Source organism: Vicugna pacos, chromosome 1 (genome assembly GCF_048564905.1).
Source record: "Vicugna pacos chromosome 1, VicPac4, whole genome shotgun sequence".
Classification (NCBI taxonomy): Eukaryota; Metazoa; Chordata; class Mammalia; order Artiodactyla; family Camelidae; genus Vicugna; species Vicugna pacos.
Genome location: NC_132987.1, coordinates 85,154,577 through 85,180,071, shown reverse-complemented (window position 1 = coordinate 85,180,071; position 25,495 = coordinate 85,154,577). Strand labels below are relative to the sequence as shown.

General features: G+C 42.6%; 2 protein-coding genes and 1 long non-coding RNA gene across 8 annotated transcripts in view; 1 reads left to right on the top strand and 2 right to left on the bottom strand.

Annotated features, from left to right (window-relative positions):
- Positions 1-20,581, top strand: part of CRYBG3 (crystallin beta-gamma domain containing 3) — a 103,181-nt gene extending 82,600 nt beyond the window's left edge. The window contains exons 18-22 of the mRNA XM_031672287.2: positions 9,411-9,550; positions 12,321-12,444; positions 16,839-16,997; positions 17,959-18,118; positions 18,859-20,581. Of these exons, the coding sequence (XP_031528147.1) occupies positions 9,411-9,550; positions 12,321-12,444; positions 16,839-16,997; positions 17,959-18,118; positions 18,859-18,947 (672 nt within the window). The 3' untranslated portion in view covers positions 18,948-20,581. The remainder of the gene's footprint in view (positions 1-9,410; positions 9,551-12,320; positions 12,445-16,838; positions 16,998-17,958; positions 18,119-18,858) is intronic.
- Positions 295-18,901, bottom strand: LOC140698054 (uncharacterized). The gene is made up of 5 exons (XR_012075459.1): positions 18,816-18,901; positions 16,884-18,200; positions 11,197-11,920; positions 8,882-10,125; positions 295-6,577 (listed from the first exon to the last, which is right to left on the bottom strand). It is a non-coding gene; the product is annotated as an uncharacterized lncRNA (long non-coding RNA).
- RIOX2 (ribosomal oxygenase 2) overlaps positions 20,145-25,495 on the bottom strand; it is a 25,365-nt gene continuing 20,014 nt past the window's right edge. For 3 of the 6 annotated variants that reach the window (XM_072966839.1, XM_072966833.1, XM_031672288.2), the window contains exons 7-10: positions 24,732-24,927; positions 22,775-22,863; positions 21,494-21,580; positions 20,145-20,999 (exon numbers count right to left, since the gene is read on the bottom strand). In XM_072966839.1, the coding sequence (XP_072822940.1) occupies positions 20,841-20,999; positions 21,494-21,580; positions 22,775-22,863; positions 24,732-24,927 (531 nt within the window). In that variant the 3' untranslated portion in view covers positions 20,145-20,840. The remainder of the gene's footprint in view (positions 21,000-21,493; positions 21,581-22,774; positions 22,864-24,731; positions 24,928-25,495) is intronic. The other 3 variants (XM_072966851.1, XM_072966848.1, XM_072966857.1) reach the window with 3 other exon arrangements.

Genomic DNA, 25,495 nt, shown 5'->3' with positions numbered 1-25,495 from the left:
GTGGTTACCAGAGGGTGTGGGGAGGGGGAACTGGATGGAAGTAGACAGAAGATACAAACTTCTAGTTATAAGATAAGCAGTAAGAATGTAATGTATAATATGATAAACAGAATTAACACTGCAATATGTTATGTACAAAAGTTAAGAGAGTAAGTCCTAAGAGTTCTCCTCATGAGGAGAAACATTGTTTTCCCATTTCTTTTATTTTGTATCTATGTGAAATGATGGGCATTCACTAAACTTATTGTGGCAATCATTTATTTCATTGTGGCAATCATTTCACAGCGTGTGTAGGTCAGATCATCATCTTGCACACCTTAAACCTATACAGTCCTGTGTGTGTCAATTATATCTCTATAAAACTGGAAGGAAAAAAAACTTGAAAATATCGGAGACTATCCTAACGATATTAGAGTAGAATGTACAAGTCAGTGAGGGGTAGAAGGCAAGTGTGTCAAGTTTCCTGTTGCTTCTGAAACAAATTACCACAAATGTAGTAGTTTAAAACAACAGAAATGATACTACAATTCTGGAGGTCAGAAGTCTGAAATAGGTCTTACTGGGGTAAAATTAAGGTGCCGGCAGGACTGCATTCCTTCTGGGAGACACAAGGGGAGGATCTGTCTCCTTGCCTTGCCCAGCTCCTAGAGGTCCCTGGCGTTCCTTGGCTCGTCGTCCTCTTCATCTTCAAAGTGTATCACTCCAGTTCTGCTCGCTATCCTCTATCCCTGACCCTCCTGCCTTCCTCTCATATGGACCCCATGCGACCATGTTAGGCCTATCTAGAGAATCCAGACAAATAGCCCCATCTCTAGATTCTCAACTCTCAATCACATTTGCAAAGTGCCTTTTACTATATCAGGTAAGCTGCTCCCAGGTTCCAGAGATTAGGATGTGGATATTTTGGGGGGTGGCGGGGAGGGCAGTGGAAGTGAGGGGACATTAATCATTGACCAAACCAACCACAGCAAGCCACAGATTGGAAGAATGTATTTTCAGACCTTTATAAACTGCAGAGGTTTAATGTACAGAGTATCAAATCAATTGAGAAAAAAATAAAAGCCTATTTCAAAAATCAGAGACTATGAAGAGGCACTTCAGAGATGTGAGAATAACGGCTAAGGACATACAAAGGATGTTAAACCTCACTAGTGATCAAGTAAATGCAAATTAAAGCAGTAATTAGGTAGTATTACCTTACTTTAGATTTGAAGATCTGACACCAAAATTTAGTTTAATGGTAGAGAAGTGGGATTATTCATACACAGGTAGTGGAAGGAGTGCCAGTTGTGATGAGGGAAAAATAAGGATGTTTGATGCATCATTTATGGATGGAACAAACTATACAGCATATTGATAAAAGGAAATACAATATAGTAGGCGAGGTTCACGTGTTACTAAGGATGTTACAGTAAGGATGTGTAAGAGCTAGAAAGATTCACGACAGCTTCAGAGTAGTGGGGGGGGATTAAAATTCAATTGGACATGTTATATTTTACTTGTTTATACAATTTGATATAAATATAGTAAAAATGATTTACTTCTGGGTGCTGATACATGGTCATCTAGGTATTATGTATTTTTTTGAAATGTATTATAACTTTTTTGTTAAAAAGGAAAAAGATGAGTTAGAAAGTGAAATTGATTTTCTAAGCTAAATGGAAGAAGCTTTTATGAGGGGGATTATAGTTCACTGTAGAAGAGTTTGGTTTGGGAGGCTGACAGACCACTACGTGGTGGCTGAGTGACCCTGAGCATATTTCTGGCCACTCTAAGCCTCAGCTTTCTCATCTAATAAAATGAGGATTAAATGAGCTAGTGCATGTGAAGCCTTTAGCACATGAAAACACACAATAATATTATAATACCTCATAGACAATAATTAACATTTGTTGTACAACATCAAGATTTGATAGACTGAAGGTATTTATATGATTTTATTTTAAATAGGCCAGGCTTAGAAGATTCTAGGTTACAGTCTAATTAGAGGTTTATGAGCCTTCTATTACATTTTCATTTCAGATACCTTTTTGGTATTTCTTTGCACTGAGGAACACAGCACACACTATGTTTACTTTCCTTGAATTCAGTCCAGTTGCCCTTAGTCTTCTTAGCCATGGTTCATTTGGCAAAGATTAGGGTGACGTGATATTGTCAGCTGTACTGATATGGCTGTTCTCAGTGGCTGTTTGCAAGATATTTTTAAAATAAAATAACATGTTATATTGAGAATCTAACCAAATAACATCCTGAGGTACTATCAACACCTTTTCCACACAAGCAGTGATCTGAAACTCAAAGAACTGTACAATGCCAATGTACAAGTCTGTAGGGTTTGTGTGTGTGTGTGTGTGTGTGTATGTAAATAAGTGAGCATGTTTATTGCTCAAAAGGAAAGAGCCAGAAAAAAATGGAAGGTGGAAATGTCAGAGAGAGGAAGAAAGCTGATGATGAGAGACAGTTGATAAGGGACGAAAGGATTCGACTGGACTTGACAACTGGAAATACCTGGAAGCGTGAAGATCTGCTTAAGGCAGATAAGGATATAAAGTGCTGAAATGCAAACGATGATAGCTAACTTTGCTACTCTGGCAGATGAGGCCGCAAAGACGGCTGGAGATCAGAACGTGAAGGGCTCTGTACACCAGGAGAGGAAGTTTTGGACACTTGCTAGAGATCAGGGCTCAGGATTTCCTTCCAGCTCAGAGATCGAACTTGTTTAAGTATCCCAGGCACTTGGCAAATTATCTGGCCTGCAGCAGGAAATCAGAAATGTTTGCTAAATTGAATACTTTCTTCTCCCTTCTAAGCATTGAGAAGCAAGGCAAGATTTTCAAGCCTTGTTTTCAGTATTGTCAGTCAATAAATTGTCCAAGTGATTTTCATCTCTGTTCTCACTTCCCGGATGGCCTCTTTTTCTCCAATAAATGTGGTCTTTGAAGGGGACGTTCCCTTTGATTATGTTTTTGTCAGCAATCTCTCTCTCCCCTTCTCCCCCCGTCATAGTCTTACACAGACTCTAACTCGAGACGTTCTGTGTGATTACCCAAGCCATGCTTCTAGGACACCAACATATTTCCACTTCAAAAACATTTTGATTATGTGCTTTCAAGTTATGGTTTTTGTGCTCCCTGGAGCAAAAGCTTAAAGTCTTGGCCCCATAATGACACCAGGCTAATCAGTATAATTTAATATTTGCTTCATCTATAAAGTTAGGAAAAGACCATTCGACAGACTTCATTCTACCTCAAAGACCTATTATAGGAATAAAAATGAATGAAAAAATATATAAAGTACATACATTCTTTTTCCTGTCTTAAAGTCATACAGTTGATGATTAGGGAAACTACATGAGAAAAAGGAAAATATATTTGTATAAATTCATCCCCATTATTAAATCCTAGTTCAAGTCTGTGTAGCTTTAAAGAATGTCAAAAATTAGAAATTGACACAATATTATAAATTGACTATACTTCAATTAAAAAAGTCAAAAAGTAGTAGTTGGATTTTAAAATTTTATCCAATTATATTGAAGATGCATTGATATAAGTACATTCCTTCTAGTAGAGTGCTTGTACCCAGGGTCTCAGAGCTTCAAATTTAGATGGTGGGCACACCTGTTAAGTAGATGGGTAGGTAGGAATAAGGGTCACACATACTTCCCTGCTGAGCAAGTTGAAGTCAGCTCCTGGAGATAATATCACACCTGCCAATCAAAAATATTCTATATGGTAAAATTACTGGTACTTAGAACATTTTAGAACCGAAGGGTAAGGGTTAAAAACATGGCCTCTGGGGCCATAATGTCTAGTTTTAAATGCCAGCTCTTTTACTTACAGTATGTGACCTGTGCCTTGATTCCTTATCTGTAAAGTGGGGATGATAATGGTACCCATGTCAGTGGGATGTTGCATGGATTACATGAGTGAACATAGTTCTGTGATCCCTAACATGAATGTATTATGGGATTTGGCATTTTTCACATTTTATTTTTTATTTTATTTCTTTAGCAATTTAAAAAATTTATTTAAATTTACATATGTGTACTGTTCATTGTTTCTAAGAACAGTTTAGAGCTTTAGCTTTTTTTTATTTTTAATTTTTTTAAACTTTATTGAGTTAGTCATTTTACAATGTTGTGTCAAATTCCAGTGTAGAGCACACTTTTTCAGTTATACATGAACATATACATTTATTCATTGTCAAATTTTTTTTTTCGCTGTGAGCTACCACAAGATCTTGTATATATTTCCCTGTGCTATACAGTATAATCTTGTTTATCTGTTCTACATATGCCTGTCAGTATCTACAGATTTTGAACCCCCAGTCTATCCCTTCCCACTCCACCCCACCCCCAGCAACCACAAGTTTGTATTCTATATCTATAAGTCTGTTTCTGTTTTGTATTTATGTTCTTTTTTTTTAGATTCCACATATGAGTGATCTCATATTGTATTTTTTTTTCTTTTTGGCTTACTTCACTTAGAATGACATTCTCCAGGAGCATCCATGTTGCTGCAAATGGCGTTATGTTGTCGGTTTTTATGGCTGAATAGTATTTCATTGTATAAATATACCACTTCTTCTTTATCCAGTCATCTGTCGATGGACATTTAGGCTGTTTCCATGTCTTGGCTATTGTAAATAGTGCTGCTATGAACACTGGAGTGCAGGTGTCATCCTGAAGTAGGGTTCCTTCTGGATATATGGCATTTTTCACATTTTAAACAGTCATATGGCTCACGTATAGCATATAAAAGAATACCCTCAGAAAGGCTCTGGGCAGCACCCCATAATTGAGCACATTTCTATTTCTGTAGCAAAATATAGTCATAGCTATGCAAATTGGATAAATATTATAGTCTTCTACTTAGGCTTTTTGCCAAATGAATTAGATTTTTAAAAATTGGAGTTTTAGAGCTTTTTTCGATTTCAGATATATATATATATATCTCTCCATCCATCCATCAACCATCCCCTACCTATAGTGTGTGTGTACATATGATGCCCAACATATTAAATGCCATATATATGTTAGTTATTACTATTACTGTAATATTTTAAAATATCATTTTAGTTGATGGGATGAGGAGTGATGAGTTGTTTTCATTTTTCCTTACTGAAAGTTCGTTTGTTCAAGTATTCTTTTCTTTCTTAACCACATCCTCCTTTTAGAAATTGTATCCTCTCTGCATGGCTTAGACATGACCCAGCAGGAATGTCCTGTTACTGCTGACACCTAAGAAGAGCCTTTGGCCCCAGATGGTTGGCTGTCTTCTAAGTTAGTGTGGACTGAGGCCAAGAGATTTGTAGAGCTCAAATTGTAATTAAATTCTGGCAGTTTCTGTTGTCCTTGGAAAGTTCCAGTTACTGTGTCATCTTCAGTTTTGAAGACTATTAATAGTCTATATCTCTACTTTCATGTTTGGAAAATGTGTCAGAAAAATAAGATTCTGAAATAGTTCTTCAGCACCCTGTATTTCTGAATGATTACCCTCCTAGTCTTTCTAACCTTTCAGCACATATATGAATCAAGTACATTTATAAATGTAAGTGCCGTTGACCCTTGAACAACACAAAGGATTAGGAGCACTGAACTCCCCCTACAACCCCTGCAGCCAGTGGAAAATCTGTATACTGCTACTTCTGCCTCAAAAACAAGGGAACTGATAAATGTCTCACCCAAGGGCAGGAAGCTGAAACAGTCTGGATAGAATCAGGACTAAAACCTAGTTCTTTTGATTCCACATATTTTGATCTCTAATCAAACAGAAACTTTTACCCGCACTTAGTTAAATATCCATAAAATGAAAATACACATACTATTTTTATTGGAAAAAATCCACCTGTCAGTGGACCCACACAGTTCAAACCTGTGTTATTCAAGATCCAACTGTATATTTGTGAATTAAGACCATTAAATTAAAACAACTTAAATAGAGAAAAGTCAATTTAAATATATATATATATCTCAGACATCTAGAGGGGGAATGACTTTAAGCTTAGAAACAACAGATGTTCTAAGATGAAAAGTTTGACAGTTGGGACCACATGATGATACCCATTGTTGTCAGTGGAGAGGGGGGAGATTATTCCACATCAGTTAGTCATATTTCTTCCTTGGTTAATGCTGTTTGTTGGTTTGTGTTCTTTACCTGTTAATGTATTGGGTCTCTTAGAAGGTTCTTAAACTCATAAAAATATTCAAAGTCATTTTCTACAATTTTTTCCTTAATCTCCTTGCATTGTCATTTTTAAAAATTAAGTAAGTTTTATTAGGTTTTTAATTTGGGGCGGGGGTTATTTGATTGATGGATGGATATTAATGGAAGTACTAGGAATTGAACCCAGAACCTCTTGCATGCTAACTAAGCACATGCTTTACCACTGAGCTGCATACCCTCTCCACCATCATCATTTTTAAAACAATTTTTGTGATCCTTTCCATCAAATTTTGCATTGTCACCTTAACATAAATTCTTAGATATACTGTTGCTAGATTGTCTTTGAATGGGGGAGCGAATTTGATGCAGTCTGAGTGACAATGGCAGTCTTTTAAAAACATCTTTGTGGCATTCTGCAAAAGGAAGAGGGAAAATACACATTTTTCTCAGAACATTACTTAGCATTTAATTTACATCCCCAAGTAAGCTTTCAATTTTTCCCCCGTGGAACTGAAAATATTATGTCAGCATCAAATGCCTTTAATGTAAGTGTCTGTTGCTCTTGTCACAGCAAACTCTTTACTGGGGAGAGTGTTGCTGATGGCTGACCATGAGCCAGACCCAGGCTCCTTGCCTGTCTGCCCTTCCTTACTAATTAGTAACTCAGTGGGTAGATGTGTGAAAGGTACGCTGAAATGCTTTTTCAAAAGCTCGAGGGTGAAGATGCTGGAGAAAGTCCAGCAGTAAAGTCGGGGGCTTATCTGTGGATTTTGATTATCCATTTGTTTTCAGTCACCAGTTTTAGTGGGTAATTTAGAGCTGGCTGTTGGCTGCGTTTCTAACCTACTGCTGCTTTGGATTCCTACACGGATATTTCTTCTATAAATGGTTGGGATGCTTCCAGTTCCTATTTTGCAGATAGCAGAAGAGAAGCTTGATCTTGCTTGCAGTCACTCAGGAACTCAGTGACTGGAGATGAATTTCCATCCCTGACCCAGTTTTTGCTGTTTACTGAAGGAAAATCAGCACTCCAGGGCAGCTTTCTCACGCATGGCTGACTGTCTCACTGTGCACAGTGATGTGCACCTTCTTTTCTAGCATCCTCTAACCCCTAAACCTGCACTATCCGATACCACAGCACTAGCCACGTGAGGTTGTTTAAATTTGAATAAATTAAAATGAAAGAAAATGAATTCATTTCCCATGGCCACATGAGCCACATTTCAGATGCTCAGTGGCCACGTGTGGCTGGTAGCTCCCGTATTGAGGAGCACAGATACACAACATTCCTATTGCTGCAGAAAGTCCTATTGGACAGGGCTTCACACCTTCCCTGACCCACAGGGAACCTTTGCCACATAACGTACAGAGAAAATTACTCACATGTTTACCTAATTTAAAACCCTAGAGATATCTTGGCATTCTTTTTCTATCTTTCCTCGGATTTCAGAGGAAGCACAGTTCATCCTTTTCAAAGCAATCCTTTCCCTCATGGACTGAGTCCAGTCAGAGGTTCTGAGCTGACGGGACAGGGGGTCAGACCACTGCCTTCTTCCCTAGAACCACCCCTCTTGCCAAGCATTCTTTAGCTTCTTCCTCCAATGCTGCCACTTTCCACGGGGCCCACGGGCGTTCACAGAAGCCTCCAGCCCACTTCCCTCCTCCTCTTCATCAAACTTCTCTAAAAAATAGCCTGTGTGCCCTGTCTGCAGTCTCTCCCCACACACTGTTTCACCGGTGAGGAATCTCAGGTACCAAGAAATGAAGTGACTCACCCAAAGTCACAGTGCTTCTGAGGGGCAGAGCGAGGGTATTTGCCCCTAAGATATATATCTTGCAGAGCTTTTGTAACAATCTCCTCATTCTTTCTACAGCGGTACAGGATTCCTCCATGAATGCACCGTAATTTATTTTATCAGTGCCCTCTTGATAGACATTGAATTCATTCTCCGCCCTCTGCTACTGCAAACACTGCTGCCAGGGTTAACGCTTTCACAGTGCATTTTGCTCTTACGCAAGTATATCTGCAGGTCACCTGAACGAGCCAGTGTTTGACTGTTTATTTACTGTTCTGAACATCCACAGTCCCTCCACTCATGCTCTGCTTCTCATGTACCACTTTATGGATAGTTCAGCCCAATCCTAGTCCCCTGCCCAGAAGCCTTCAGGGATGCCCAGTTTACAGGCATAAATCTGGCTCTGCCCTGTCGGTGTCGGAGAAGCGGGCGACTCAATACACAGTAGCAGACAGTAGGTGCACCTGACACTATTTCTTGTTGGACTCTGTGTTGGAGCTAAGTGGGTCTACTTGCCATTTCCCTAACGTGACTCGCATATTTCTGTCTCCCTTCTTTGCACAGAGAGCCTTCCTTCTATTCTCCCTAGGGCCCCCCAGATCCATTGCATCCTTTGAGACTGAGCTCACACACCACCACGGCCGGGAAGCTTCCTTGAGTCCTGCTCCCTTCTGCTAAAAGGGATCCAGGCTTCCACTAGGAACTCTCACAAGGCACATGCTTCTCCGCCCTGGACTGCATTACAGCATCTGCACAGTTCTCCTAATTTAGCCACTCGTTAGTAATGCCCCAAACACAAGGATGGTGACTTGTTTTGATTTCTTCCCCATCCTAGCATGGTACCTTGTACATATTCATGAATGAAAAAGAACAAAATTGATTCTCTTCTTGTCTGACATGAGGGCTTGGGCGAATACTTACTTTTAATGTAGAAATCACTCCCATCCCTGTGCCTTTGGCTTTTTGTCGCTGATGTTAAATGAGAAATGCCTTTTCTCCCCCCCCCCAGTAATGTTTTTAAGAGCCTAGATCCATGAAGTCTTGTTTTCTCAGTGACTGCTTCCGTGACCTCCTGGGAAATGAGAGTGCCCTTCCGTTCTGTGTTTATTCTCTTGCCGGCCAAAAGCAAGGCAGGACCAAAATGTGGTCCGTATTACAGCACAACCAGACCTTAATATGTGATTGGAGCCAGGTCTCCACTTTCATTACGAGATTAAGATTGCTTTTCCAAAAGTTCAACTTCAGTATACAAAGGAAGTGAGGAAAAATTAGTAACGGAATCTAACCTCACCACTGCACTTTTGACTACAACACCGTCAGAGGGTAGAGCAGTAAACGACATGTCCGTGAGAAGCAGTGGGTCCAGGGCGCCCTGCGTTCTGACTGGGAGCCACTGAGGTATGGCTGCCCTGTATGGTGATGCTTTTTTTTGTCTTTTCTCTGCTGTTAGGTCTTTGAAGAGCCCTCTATTAGCCTTTTTGCTCTGGAACATTGTGAGGGGAGAGAGTTATACCTGGAAGAGGCTGTGAACTCTGTTCTGAACAAGGACCTGCACTTCTACACCCAGTCCGTGTGCGTGAAAAGCGGACTGTAAGTCTAAGTCTGGGACGGGGGCTGGGCTTGCTTCGGTCACTCTGGTAGGACGGAGTTGCACGGCTGCGTTTCAGTGCCCGCGCTGCTGTTTTGGTCTGATGGTCCACTTACTCCACTTCTCTCTCCATGTAATACCAGTAGTTCCTCTTCAGGCACGAGAAGGCTGTGGCCTGTGTCCAGTGGCACAGCAGGCAGTGGTCTGGGAGAAGAGCCCTCGGGGAGAGAAGGGCTGCCTTGTGTTCAGACCATGTGTCCTCGAGTAGGTGGACCATGTGAGCTTAACCATTTGCGCCCACCTTCCTTTCAGGAGAAACCTCATTAAACTGGCAACTCTGGCCAGTTGAGACCATTGCCTGCTTAAGACAAGTGACTGTCTGTAGGACTAACAGGGTTTTGTGTTTTGTTCTGCCATCTCCTTTACTCTCGGGCTGCTGGCTCCAGAGCGCTTACGCTCACGCTTGGAGTCCTGGCTGAGCCAGCCCGCCTGCCACGGTTGCTGTTCATGCAGGTTGTCCGTCAGGGTGGATCCAGGTCCTGTGGGGCCTGCACCTTCACAGTCTGGGGAGATGACTCTAAGAAATGAAATGAAATATGATGGATACATAAATTCGTTATGAACTTGCATATTTATTGAAAACAAAAATGACAAGCAGCCTGCAAGTGAGGGGCACTGAAGTTGAAGTTCCAATGCTTCCTAGAAAAATCTGCCTCTCAGGCCATTTTTTTGTTTTGTTTTATTGTAAGTACTGAGCCCAGGACCTTCTGCATGCTAAGCACACGCTCTACTGCTGAGCTATGCCTACCCCGCTCGGGCCGTTTCTGAGAGGGACTGTCAGCATGCATCTTTGGTGTTTTGGTACCAAAAGTTGACTGAAAGAACACACATAGCTCTCAGTGATTAATACAGACGCCTGTTTTCATGTCCTAAGACTTTCAAACTGATAATCGACTGTTTGTTTTAAATATTTGGGGATAATGAAAGAGAAAGCTGAGATTGTGAATTGATTTGAAAATTTACTGTAAGTGGTTTCTGTATCATTCACATGTACAGCAGTTTAAATTTCCTTCTGCAAAGCATTTCACCTGGTTTGATGTTTATTAAACATAAATTGATTTGCTCTCTAAGCCTCATAACCCATATATTATATCCCAGTATATTATTTACCACTGAATGAAGTCTGAACTGAATTCTTCATCCCTGTGGTACAGGACTTTCATAGCATTCTTGTACATTTTTTTTCCCACATTTTGAAGTGCAACTGATGATTACTGATTCACTTCTGGAAATTTCTCACAGGCTAATTTCACTCTTTGTAGATAGAAAACTGGTGCCATTTTATCTTAACATCATATTTCTTCTCTTGAGCTCACCTTCACTCACTGTTCTGGATTCTCTGCAAGAGAACTGCTGCATGGAGTGAGGAAATGGTGAAGGCTGTCTGAGGATCCTTCTAGGCTACAGACGGCGCACAGAACACCCCCTAGTGCACAGCCAGCTACCCTCAGTGACAAGTTTTGTTTTGTTCTGTTTAATCAGCATGTTTTCCCATCTCTCTGATCTTTGGTGGTAATGGGGGCCAAGGTTTAACGCTTTGCAGCTGTGGAATTCACATCTTGCTTAGGTTTTTATAACTGAGACTCACCTGCCTATAAGCTAGAGAGGTGGGTCAGCCTCTCCATGGTCCCGCTGTCCTGACCCTGCTCCAGTCTGGTGGTTTAGATTGTGTCAGCAAGAAGGGGCAGAGGGGAGGTTGTCTCTCTCACTCATTCATCTGTAATCTGGCCAGGCCTGAACCCGGCTGTGGGGAGCAGGGCACTTTGTCTGAACCAAGCAAGGCAGCTGCCTCATCTTCCATGCATACTTTCCAAAAGCACCTCTTGCGGGTGACCTAGAGTCCTGCTGAGAATTTCAGAGCCTCCTGGCAGCCCCACCAGATTCTCCTTAGCTGTCCAGCTTGATAACAACCTCGGGCTGGGCTCGGCAAACTTTTTCAAGAAAGGGCCAGATGGTCTTTTCAGTCTGTTGGCCGTCCTGCCTCTGTCACAACTGTTCCACCTGCTGTTGGGGTACAAGAGCAGCCAAGGCCAGCCTGGAAAGGAACGGGCTGACTGTGTGCCACTGAGTAGGGCTCCGGATACTCACCTCCAGGGCCTGCATGCTTTTATACATTTTCCGACTTGGTGCATGGTGAAGGTCCCCGGAGTACTGAGGAGTTGCTTTGGAGCCAGACCTTGAAGGAGGAGTTCAGACAGGATCCTACAGATAATTTTAAGTAGTCCTCTCTTGGAGAAGTTGTGGAAGGGGGTGTGCCTGGAGTGGTGGCTGGAGCCTCCCGGAGAGGCTGCTGAGGATGAGGGACGATGAGCCTGAGAGTGGGACAGGAAGCTGGTGTCTCTTACCTGGGTGATGGGCAAGGGTTACAGTCTATCCTTGAATGTTACATTATGGAAAAAACTTGGTATTTATTATCAAAGGAACATGGGATTGTAGAGCTGGAGGGAACCTTGTTTTGGAAGTAAGGAAACCAGAACCCTGACTGGAATCTAAATCTTCGGCGCCCCAGCCCAGTGGGCTTTCTCCTAGTCCTCCCTGCTTTTTCCTGCATTTTCCCTTAAAATACACTCTTAAACATTGTTTTTCCTAAAAGAAGAATCTACAAACTTAGAAGTTTTATAGAATGAGCCCTGTATGGTATAGTAGCAGGTATTTTTTGATTAGAAATTGCTTTCTGATTTAAGCATCCCATTTCTTCTTGTTCTCATGTAGGTGGATAGCTTATGAAGGACCCAATTTCCTAGGAAGACAAATCCTACTCGAGCCTAATGAGATCCCAAACTGGACAGCGTTCAGTGGATGGAAAACAATTGGCTCTCTCCGTCCTATGAAGCAGGTAAGGAGAAAAGAAGCATAAGTCCCCAAATAACTTGATTTCCTAGTAGAAATGTTGTAAACCACAGCATCTGAACCATGGACTGTTTAATTCAGCTTGCCATTTATGTTCCGGGGGGATCGGATTAGGATGAGGATCTTTATAAAATTGTACCTAAGGTCAGCATAGGGTTTTAGCTTTGAGTCCAAAGCTTGAACTTGTCGTCTTTTCTTGGAAAAATAAGTATCTTAAGCTCTGTGGCAAGCAGCAGAAAACAAAAATGAGCTCTGAGAGTGCACGAAGTTTTACCTCCTAAGTACCTGGCTCCTCCCTTCCACTTACATAACCCTCAGGAAGGATCCTGGCATCTAGTTAACGGGGTATTTATTACACACCTACTGCTTGTCAGTCTTCTATTCAAAAGCTTCCCACTGCACGTGGGGTGCAGTCTAATCTCTGCAACGTGGCCTCTGTGATCTGGCTCCCCCGGCCCCTCCAGCCTCGTCTCTCACCGTCTCCGTCACCTGCACCGGCACAGGGTGCTTCCCCATGCTAGCACGGGCCGTGCCCTCTGTCTGCAAGTTTTCATCCCTCATTCTTTGGCCAGTTCTCACTCCTCTAAGTCCAGCTCAAGTGTCAGGTCCTCCAGCATGTGTCTTTCACTCTCTCCCAGTGGAAATCAGATCCTTAAAGACCAGGTTCTTTTTCTATAAGACACTGCGTGCGGCTGGTAAGCAGTAGTTGTTGGGCCGGGCGCTTTCTCACTCTGCTGCGAGGCACGGACTGTGCACGTGTGCTCACTGCTCTGCACCTGGTGCCCGTCACCACGTCTGGCACATTGTGAGAACTGAGGGCCTATTTGTCTAATGAAGGAATGAATGTGTAAGTGGGTAAATGAATGTCTGACATTATGCAACGAATTATGGACGATATGTAAGGCTCGACATGGTTTCTGCCTTATCGGAGCTTACATTTTTGTTGGGTAAAACACACACTCAGAGCAGTAATGTAAAATGCAAAACAGTGTATGGTCATCTAAAAGCCACAGGCAATGCCTGATTTAGAGGAAGTTCGATAGGAGGTTCTGTGGAGGGTGGGAACCCAAACTAGGCTGCTGGGACGCCATGGCCCATAGACGTGCCATTTGGACTTCTCTCATCCCTTTAGAAACGCTTTCTTGCTTGATTCCAACAATAGTCCTTTAAGGTGGGAGTTATTACCGTTGACCCTTGAACAACACGGGTTTGAACTGCGCAGGTCCATCTATATGCAGATTTTTCCGGTAAATACTACAGCACTACAGAAACGACCTGCCTGGGTTGGCTGAATCCACACATGCAGAACTGAGAATATGGGGTATAACTATAAGTTATGCTCAGATTTTCAACTGCACGATTGATGCCCCAACCTCCACATTGTTCAGAGGTCAACTGTATTCCCATTTTCTGGAAGGAAAAATAAGGCTCAGAGAGAGAAAGCAAATTGGCAAGTCATCCAAGTGTCAGAACAAGGATTTGAACCCACATCTTAAATGCTCTAAAATCTGTGTTCTTAAACAACCACACCCTACTTTCCTGCAAAATAAGACAAACATTTACAGGGTGGCACCATATAGCTCAGGTCCTGAGCTGAGGGTAGCATAGTGGTTATAAATGCTGAGGCTCTGAGGCTAGATGTGACGCATGAAGTGGTAAATACACGATAGCCAGTTAAAAAAATTACCCTAATTGGTCTTGCTGCCCCCTTCTCTCCCTCCCTCTCTCTGTCTCTCTCTCTCACAGAGACATGTGCATGTGTGCACACTATGCTCACCTCCACCGCTCTGGTTCTGTTGGTTCAAACCCTAGCTCTGCCCCTCAGAAGTGAAGCAGTAGTCAGTCAGGTAGTCTCTTCATTTCTTGGCACCTCAGATCCTCAATGATGAAACCATAATCACATCGCTTACCTCTCAGTATCACCGTGAGGATTAAAGAGCCTGGCACAGCATCTGGCTCTGGTGTTACCACAGTAACACATTTATTTTGAAAGATTATTCATGATGTCCCTTGAGAACCAGAGATGCTCCTCTAAGGGATACCAGAGTTCAGTGCACTTTTCTGGCGGAGTGTGTGGTGCAGCCTCCCCTGACCTGCACATCTTGCTCATTCCGCACTCGTGTCACATGGGATGATGGGTAACACTCCACCCCAAAAGCCTTGGGGGTGAAAATCAGGACCAAAGTGGGATTTCAGTTTAACTTTTACTAACTATTTAATAATGCTTAATCCCATGTTGTTAGAAACTTTAGAAACCAAGTTGGAGGCTGAGAATATTTACCTCACTTTTGAAAGGGGGTTCCTTGCTGGTAAGGATGTCTCTGCCTATTGTTCAGGGTCCTGAGATAAAGGAGATTTAGAACAGTAGCCTCTCCTTTTCCATAGACGTTTTATGACAATTGCCATCATGTCTGTTACTCTCCTTACATCGTACTTTAAATGTTTAACCAGAATAGGAATCATTTAATTTCAAAATATTCTAATAGATTATGCTCCCTTTGTTTATTTCGGCCACAGCTCTGAAACCCAGCAAAGGAATTCTGGGTTTCTAAAACAGTATTATGAGTCATATTTCCTCGTTGGTAAGGCTGTTGGCACCGCTTTAGTTCATATTCTTGTTTAGAAATGCAGGAGTAATTAACACGTGATCCTCTCTGAGGCTGGGAATTAGGAAGTCACTAAGGCACTTGTAATGCGTATCAGTGTTTGAATGTATAATTACAGAGGAGTCAGACTACAAGTGTGTAATAAGGGTAATTAGTACCTTGCTTGACTTAATTGATTAAAACTGTGATGTTTGGTGCTAACATAATTGGAACGCTGTCCTCTGTGAAGGTCACACCTGTTTCCTTGCGTGTACAAGGTGAGGACACTGTAGTAGAGGATGTCCTGAAGCCTCAAGAATTAATCATTGCAGTGGGAGACTTAAAGGGTTATGTGAGTTACAGACTTATGAAGTAGAGACATGTTAAGTCCTTACTGTTGCCTTATGCATGTGGAAGTAGTGGTATGAAACATGTAAAACATTTTGCCTAGGAGAGGTCTCTTTCACCTGCTTTAAGTTACCAGATATAAAAAAAAGTGGCCTTTCATTCACTTACGTGGTCAGAACGTTTATTTCCTTAGGGAGCCTAAACATGACAGCAGTTTACCAAAATTCAGCTGGCCTCGTGTCTATCCATCGTAAGTTTCAAAATAGAATATTCACAGGCGGCCTCACCCTGATACCTTGTTGCAGGTCCCTGGCACTTAGGTTTCCCAAAGTGACAGTGCTCCCTCATTAAATAACAGGCTACGTGTTATTACTGTTTAGCGAGGTTTCAGTCAGGATGCTAACAGACACCTGACCCAAGGCGGGGATGTTGGGCATCCTGTATTTTATTACATTAAGCCAGGAGTCCAAGTCCTGGTTCTGTGCAGCTTCAGTCATGCGCTGTGTCCCCGTCATCACTGCCACCTTTGGAACCAGTCTCTCATACCCTGTGTCTAAGAGTAACTAGTATGTTTCTGCACTGGCCTTAGAGCAACAGGATGAAGAGGGAGGGTTTTGGTGCAGAGACCTGGCTTTTACATATCTGTGTTAACCTTATTTATAAAATGCAGGTCATAATTGTACTTTCTTAAAGGGTGGTTCTGGTCACTAATTCTGATAGATGACACAGTGGCCCAGAAAGCATTTAACACACTGCTTGGTATGCACTAAATCTCAATAAATAATAACTCATCCTTAGAGGCAAGTCCTAGATTTAACATTTTATTTGAAAACTTCCTGTATATATTCCAAGCCCAGGAGATGAAGTCCCTTGTGACCCAGTTCTTCCCTTGAAGTATAAAAGTCAACAAAGTCTAAATGTAAACAGAGATTACCCGAGCTACATGGGCCCTCAGCGGCCTGGGTTTTTTAGCACCACCCACAGCGGTCAGTTGGCACTTAATCGCAGCTCAAGCCAGTATGTCTGATTATTGTCCTGTCTCTACTGAGATGTTGTTAGATGCAGGTAGGTAGCACCTTGCCCTTATTCCTACTCCCCTGCCGCTCCCAGCCCAGCATCCCAAATGAAACATGTCAGGTCCCTAATTCTGCACCACTGCCTTGCCCATAATGGAGTCCTAGTGAATGAAATGACCACCTTTTACGCTTCTGAAACAGCATACTTCAGAAAAATACACTAGAGAGTGTTCAATTTAAGCTGTATGCTCAGTGGGCTAAGGATTTGTCCATAGAAAATATTAACTTAGACATACTTCCTTAAAGGGTGAAACTGATAAATCAGCTAAATTCCATCACCTCTCACTTCCCCTCCAAGCTTTCCTTTGGAAGGACTGACTTCCAGATTCAAAGGTTTTTTTTCCTAAATGGCTCTGTTTCTCCCGCCACAGCCTGCAGTGTACATTAGGATAAAGAACCGAGCCCAGGATGAGTACCTGACCGTCACCGGGAACGTGGCTGACACCCGGGCGACCTCTGTGTGCTTGTCTCCATACAGTGGGAGGAACACTCAGATCTGGCACTACTGCCGAGGACTCTTTAAATCCAAGGTAACCAGCCCCACGGACGCTGTTCCCCGCTCTGTGGTCTGTGGATTTTTTTCTGTTGGAAACCAGAATCTTGCCTAATCAAATGGCATCATAAGGTAACACAACTTCCTGTAAACAGTTTGTTGCATGATTATAACACTGACACATGTTACTGAAGCATTTAAGTGAAATGGGCTCAGAAACCAGATTTTCTACATCAAAAGTTTCTCCATTTTAAAGTACAAAGCAAGATTATCATATACTGTGGATATTCCTCAATGATTTTTTCTAAACCCATGAGAAAAGACACTACCCAGCTGGACACTGTGCTTCTGTGAGACATTCCTCACACTCTATGGCCCATAAAATCGGCCGTCTTTGTGATTCCAAATATGGTGAGGCCTTCTCATTGTCAAAATATACAGTGAAAGAAGCAGCAAGCTGCTGTTTTTGAAGAAAGCTTAGAAAATAAAATTTAGGTCTGCTTTTGTGCAACCCTTCCACTGATTTTTGATGCTGTGGGGAATGGAACACCAGTTTTATTGTATCACCAGCAAATTAATTACTTTTAAGTGCTTTTCATTTTTGTAGAAGCATGAGAAAAAAGTAGATATTGTCTGGGTATCTAGAACATCACCTGATGTTTTTGTCAGGAAAACAGGCTCGACCATATACATATAAGCTAACAGGGACTCAACACTTAATTCTAATTCTACAAAACTTTTTTTGACCATCTGTTGTCAGATCCAGATGTCCTTTTAAAAACAAGTACCTCTAGTTCTATACATTAATTCCATACCATCTCCTCCCTTCAGCCATAAAGACTCAGAAAGTTGACTGAGATTATAATTATGCTGTATAGTTTTTTTAAGACAAGACAGTCATGGAATATCTGATTTGTTCACATGAAAGAAGAGGGACCCAATCCAACTGATTGTAGCAAACACCACAGTTCTGCCCATTTATTTCTTGACCCTTTTAGGCCAATAACACATGTCTTGATGTGATCGGTGGTCGGGACACACCTGGAGCTAAAGTCGCCCTATGGACTGAACACGGCCAGTTGAGGCAGAAGTGGAGACTGAACAAAAATGGAACCATCAGCTCCTACCTCAGTGATCAACTTGTCCTTGACGTTAAAGGTGGGCCTGTGCTGAAACCCAGCGTTCTGTGTCCTTGAATATTCATTTTACGTTCCAAACCCCCTCCTCAGTAAAAGAAGTCCTTGTGTACAATAGAAATATTAAGTCATTTTAAATTATGCTTGAAGAAGTTGAGATATGCCATTTTAACAAACAAAACAATTAGCGCTATATATGGATCAAGCAGAAAAAGCCTCAGGCTTTGTTCATCAGTACAGTTGTAAAGCTGTCACTATATGATCTCTGAGAACAATTCTAAGTTTGAAGCATCATCAACCATGAGATGTCATCTTTTTCTTAAAGAAACACCTCTGACTTTCTATCGTGAATTGTGTGGTCCTTAAAAGCCCTGCATTAAAATTCATGGTAGGTATCATTTAAACGTGCTTTTGAATTCAGCAAGGTCAGGGCCAGTGTTACTCAGTGCTGTTGCTCTAAGTGGGTTAGTCATAGCCACCTTTGGTGTAGAAACAAAAACCCAGTACCTGACTTGGAGCCAGGGTGCTGTCAGAGCACCGTGTTCTTAAGCCCATTGTTAGGAACACGGCTTATGCAAGCATCTATTACAGCTCTTAGTTTTTCAGTCTGAGTCATAAGGTGCGACTTGAGGTAAGGAAGAGCTGTGCCTGTTTAACCTCAGATTCTGCTTTACAAATGACGTAAACAAAAGCTCGTGAAAATTGAAATTGTTACGCACCTGTGTGAACAAACGATCTTTCCTTTTGGAATTTCTATTTTAGGAGGAAATTATTATGACAAAACTCATGTAATTGTAAATCAGCCCCTGGAGGGAGAAGAAACACAGAAGTGGGACATTGAAATATTGTGAGAGACCCTGCAGCCTCCCTGAGAGTCAGCACAGGGAGCAGGGACCTCGCCCCGTGGAAAGGAAGCTGCTCACCCTCACACTCCTGGATCACTGAGCAAACTTCTTCCCCAACTACAAGACTGTTGCTCTTAACCATGGCAAAGCTCAAAATATTCTTGCCAGTCATTCCATGTTCCTCTGAAGAGCGTGTTCTGATTTCTGGGAGATTGTATTCCCACCTGATCTCCAGCTTTGCTGAGCAAGTTTCCTGAGGTCTGTTTCCTCTCCTCTCCACCGAACAGGAATCCTAGTCCTGACTGTTGTCAGACGCTGGTGATGCTGTCATCCTGTGTTAGCTGTTAATCCCCTAGCAGACGCGTGTATGAGCGCCAGGCACAGGGAAGCAGGGTCCTATAGGTCAAGTCAGACTTTTAAAAGGGTGAATACTTCTTTAGCAATATCTGAAAACATATTTAATAAACCTTCCTATTAAGCTGCTGTATTAGATAAACATTCAAGGTTCTCTACTGAGGCTTTTTATAACTGAAGCACCGTAAGTATTCACACTTGTCACTGCCCCCAGGGAGGGGCCTCAGCTTTGTAAGGAAAAAGGGTCAACTACTGGAGTGTTTTGTGGCTGCTCTTTGCTCGGTCCTTCAAACTAAAAAAGCACAAATAATATGCAGCCATCCTGGCACTCTCAGTATTAACAAAGACACCCTTCTGGGTGACAAGACTCTAACCAAGGCTTACCTGTCCCTGAGCAGAGACCTCCCTGGTCTGCCCTCACGGTATAAAGACTCTGTCACCCTTGTAAAAGATCAAATTTTTCTTCGCCTGAAGTAAAAGGAAATTTCAAACGTTCAAAACCAAGCGGTATTTGAGCTTGACTTATATACCATTTTACTTTACAAAATGACAAACTGTTTTTTACTCCCGTTTGGAATAGCTTTCATTCAAGCAAAATCAGGTAGGACATCGTCTTTGACTTGATTACAAGTAATCGTTACCACCAGTCCCCCTGCAACCCACAAGCACCTTGCCCTCCATTGACACAACAGTTTCCATCATCCCCAACTTTTGCCAGAAAGCAGAAAACCATCTGCCCTATTTTTACATAGAAAGATTAAATTCTCCAGTGATATTTTTTAAAGTATCAACCTATATGCACTTTAGAATATAAAATAACAGTGAACTGTTTTAACTCAAGACCCACTATTTTGAGTATTTTTTATAGAGACTTGGTCTTTCCATGTAAATATTATTGGGGCTTTTTTTTTCCTTCAATCTCAGGCTCTTTTGTCACCTTTCAAGCAACATCTGTAAAAACCCCTTTATGCCCATAGCTGCGATGGCCTCTTACTAGTAAGGCAGTATTATTTAATGAAATTTATGTTATAGGAGTAACTTTATTTTAATGGGGGGGAGCTTGTGTATACATAAAGGTATGTATATTTTCATTGTAAAAAACCAAGTTAAATTTTCTTTTTCTTCATGTTAATTGTTTAAAATTTTTCCAGAGCCAGTGAGGCTCTTTAAAGAAGCTGTTTCTTCCAAAGAACAAAGCCAGGTAACATTTAATTTTAAATGAAACACTTCTTATTAGAGCTGTGCCTTTTCTACCACACTGGATTAAATAAACTTGTCAGAAAGTATGGTTTTGTCACTTTCTGGGGCATTTAGTAAGTAATCTGGTGTTCTTTCTTCCATGTGCCTGTTAATACTTATGGCCAACTGACCCCCTGTATCGGGCAGGTCTCATGTTATAAGATACACAGGTGTGAGACACACGGGTGAGAAACATTACATTCATCTCGTCCTTGGCTCAAAGCACACATATCTGTAGAATCAAGTGTCTATATAAGTATCTTAAAATCAAGTAGCTATAGACATATTTAAGGCTAAGTGAAGGCACTAGACTACTTGGATTAAACATTCTGTCCAGAGGGACACTACCAGGCTGTGCTTTTCCTCATCCGTAGTAAGTTTCAGGTCCTTGACAGAAACAGCTGAACTGCTCCAAATTTGCTTCAGTGCATCCATGTGCGAGAAAGGAAAGAGAAGTCCATGAGACTGAAAAGAGATAAACCATTTAGTCCAGTAAGATTCTATTTTAGTCACTCAAGTGGCATTTTCTACAATTCTCAATACAGCATCATTTTGATGCTCTTCACAAGGATGAACCTTGTTACAGATAAGCTATTTACAAAAAGTATAATTAGATAACTTACAAAAGTTGCCAATTCCCATATGAAAACTCAAACTTCATGGAAGGCACGCTAATTTATACAGTGAGAAACGTCAGGCATTTGAACTTCACATTTGTCACATTGCACTTTCCCTACAAGGCTACCGGTCCCAGCCAGTATCTTTAAAAGCTGGGATATGAGGATGCACATCCCAGAAACGGTGGACTGACTCATCGCTGTGCAAGGGCTGGTCATCTGTGAAACGTTAAGTCCACACTGCAGTCATAAAAACCACATTACCCATAAATCAAAGGTAACAGATTTTTCCCAGCCACCACCCAATCACAGGAAAGACATTCATTTTAGGTTGGAACAAACCTCTGTTTCCTCACTTCCCATCATGTGTGTCTCTCTTTTATTCTTTAAGGAATGATAGATGTAAATGACCTTTTCTCTAGTTTCATCCTTAAAAAAAAAAAAAAAGTGTCAACACCAAAATATGATCACTTGGATACCAGGAGGGTTTTCCAATAATACAGGTCAACACTAAGGAAAAAAGTCTCAGTGCTCAAGGGAAATTTATTAAATGCTAAAGAATCCTTTTGGCAAAAAGTTACTTATATAAGGATATATATATGCTCACACACAATATGTGATATATACATTACTTCGTTATCGTCATCACAGATTACCATTTGTAGGTAGCAAACAAGCACTCAAGTCATTTTTTTAAGAGAGCAGAGCATCTTCAGAAATTTGATTTGATGAAAAAGTAATCATTTATATGTCGGCTTTCTAATGAAACACTCTTCATTTAATCATACCTGCACTCTTTTTGCATCAGAAAAATCTGACACTCCCAGGTATACATAAACCGACAACTTATGAACACCATGGAGCAAATATTCCTTCCTGAGAAACAGCAGCTGTGGGATCTATAAAAACTCCCATTTCTTTATAGTGGCCTCGGAATGGTCTCCACTTCCCCTCCCTCTCCATCTGCCCTGCACCGTGCAGTTTATTGTCTCTTCCAGAACCTTCAGTCATTCCCTGTCACCTCTCAGATGAGGATCAAACACCTCGGCCTGACACAGAATGCCTCAAATTGACTGGCTATCAGTTTAATGGGGAGGTGGGAGGTTTTGTGTGTACATTATAGACCAGATGAAGCCCAGGAATTTATAATTTCTAAACATTTTCCAGTTGACTATATTCAGCCAGCTTTAGGAACTGCTGTGCTAGGTGGGTAGTTAGAGAATGTAGATTCCCCTTGACACGATCCATAGATTAGAGATTTTTTTTTAGAAGAAACATCAACAAAACCATGTGTAAAGACAGCTCTGCACCGTATACAAGACAGGAGAGGGGCCGGGAGAGGGAGACGCATGAACGGGGTCTGCAGCCGTCTAAGTGAAGGCAACCTGGCCTGCAAGGAGGAGGAGGGTTCTGTGGGGGTGAGGACAAGTCCTCAAACGCCCAAAAGGCAGGAAACTTTGGAACCAGAAGAGCTATAATCTGATCTAGTGACGACGGTAAGTAAGCTGTGAGAAGATGGGCTCCCAAAGGAGGAGGGCAGGGGCACTGTTAGTCTGATAACCTGGGGCCTGTGATGGAAATGCCCTGAGCAGGGAGGAACCCGCTTCCCCTCTGCACACTCACAGATGGATCCGGATCCGGTCCTACAGTGAGGACAACGTGGTCTCTAAACTGCAGTCTCACCATGCTGTCCAACCTCGGTAACTGTCCACCTAGGAAAGCCAGAGAGAGAAACCTCCCTTCAAAAGAGGGAACCAGCAGGCTCAAGCTTGTTCCCAGGGGCAACTATTGAGAAAATACACTTAGTAACAATTTGCAGCCGAAGCCACATGTGGGGCGCCCTCTCCAACTCAAGTATTTGCTTACCCCCAAGTTTCCAGTGATACTAAAAGCACAGTTTATAGCTTAATGGAGCTCATTCTTAAAGTGAACACTGATGCACAGTTAGATAAATAACCAGAGAAATTGGGAAGTTCACTGAATAGCTGTCACTAGTACCAGGGGAGCACACACCATCACATAACAGACAGGGCCAGCGTGCCTTCTGCACGGAACACTCACTTCTCTGGTTTCCCCCCCTTCCTGCTCTACACATGGACTGTGAAAGGACTTCCTGGGCTCAGGGTGCACCACCCCACCAATTACTAGTTGCACGACCACGGCAGACTATTCAGTCTATGTAGGCCACATAAAAGCCACCCAATAAAGCTCACAGAAAAACACTGCTCTTAACTAAATTGGATCTAACTTAATGAAAAAAGCAGCCACTGCAAACAGACTAGCCTTACAGGGTCATCTGGCTGCAGAAAGAGTTGAGGGATCACAACTTTATAGACTATGAGGGCTGAGACAGGAGAACCTGAGATCAAACATCCTGGGCCATAAGCTGGCACTCAGGAAACTGTTCTGCTGAGGATTAAAACATATGCTGGGAAAACGTGCTATTTTGAATAGATGTTATCAAAAACAAAATTTAAACTCCTCCCAGAGATTATAATAAAAATGTCCAAAGAATCACGTTAGAAGGGACTTGTAGACTGTGTATCTTGGTGGTTCTCCACTGGTGACGAATAAGGCTTTTATGAAAGTCAGTGAAAATTAAAGTCTCCCTCTACCTGACTACGAGGGAAGCAGCCCGAGAGCTGGCTGGGCATCCAAGGCTGTGTCCCCAAGTTCTCCCGACAAACACAGGCCACTGCACAGAACACCAACATTAAACAAGGTAATTCTGCGACTGAGCAATCAAGACAAAATCAAGACCACTTCATCATCAGTGCAACACTCAGACAAAATCGAGAACGCTGTCCAAACCACAGAAGCGACAGAACTCGCCCCTCTCCTAGTTCATCTGAGTGCTGCTGCTCCTCTACCAACCCCTCCCTTCAGCCCGCTCCCCTCCTCCCTGCTGTCACGGAAGCCTGACCAGAGACCCAAGCCCAGAACCCCTCCCATTTCCCAACAGCATCCAATCCAGAGCAAAGCCGTGTGTCCCTGAACCTCCCTGAAAATCACCTAACTCAAACCCAAGTCCTCTAAATCCTTTCCAACATCCTTTTACTGAGATACCCCCACAGTCCCCAGTGGTGTGTGGTCTTCCCTGTTATGACAAATCAATGAGCTGAGCTGTGTCCGACTACAGGACTACAGGACTGTGGTGTTGGTGGCCTCTGCTCCAGGACACTGATCCACCCAGAAGTCTGTCAATGTCATCTGTAGCCTCAACTTGTCACAAAATACGTCACCTGGGACTTGGGGAAAATCTGTGAAAACGGGCATTCCTGGCAGGTCACCTGAGGATCATGACATTTTATCCCCTCCCTGAGTTAATTCCAACAAGATTATTTCCATGTTCACATCCTTAAAACTTCCTGAGGATGATGAATACTGGAGGGGCCATAAATACACAACATTTCTCACCTAATATCACAGGCTCTCACTCCCCATCAAGCAGCATGTCTTGTCCAACCTTAACACACTAAAGACAGGCCCACGTTAATTCCAAAATGCTGCATACTCTCCATCAGCTTAAAGAGGTGCCCACCCAGGAAAGCCTAAAATGCCCATGTTAGCCCCTAACCACCTCGAAGAAGACAATCAGCTCCACCTGGTGTTGAAAGCTCTGCTCCGTCTCCCATGTAGTAAGGCGGAAGTCTGTTCATGGCAAAATCCTTCTTCATGTCTGCTGAAAGCAGTTCTCCGGTGCCCTCCAGCCGGTCTGCAAGCATCCTCAGAAAGCCACTTAATCTTCTTGTTGCAACAGCTGTGGTTTCCACCTGCTGGAAACAGAAGTGAGTTCTGGCCCCGACGCCAGCGCCCGGACTGCCCAGGCCCCACCTCTCCTGAGTGGTCCACTCAGCACCCCCCCACCAGTGCACATCGCATCACTCCTTTAAAAATAACATCCCGCTACACCCTTAGAACCACTGTTCATCTTAAGCTGCTCATTGTTTGAGGGGAAAAAAAGGTCGATTTTCAGCAGTGTGCCTGGAAAGAGGGATCCCTGGAGATAGGTGCAGTCCTGGCTTTGCCTTTGGGAAAAGAAGTCACTAAGGTGACTGCTCCAGACGGTGAAAGCACCCTTTGCTCAACTCAGCACTAATGCTCTCATCTTCTCCAAACCAGCCTAACCGTGCTGTTTCAAAGGTACAACAGGATGGACAGAAAAGTCAAGGAAGATGGCAAGGCCAGGCTCTGCAGTGGGTCTCTCCTCACTCGTGATCACTGCTGAAGCTATGGTTCTCCCAGCCACATTAGTTACTTGTTCAACCACGTATGCAGCCAGCATCCCCATAGTGCCTGCCGCTGCGTTTACTGCTGCCCTGAAATACAGAAAGTGGGCTGTTG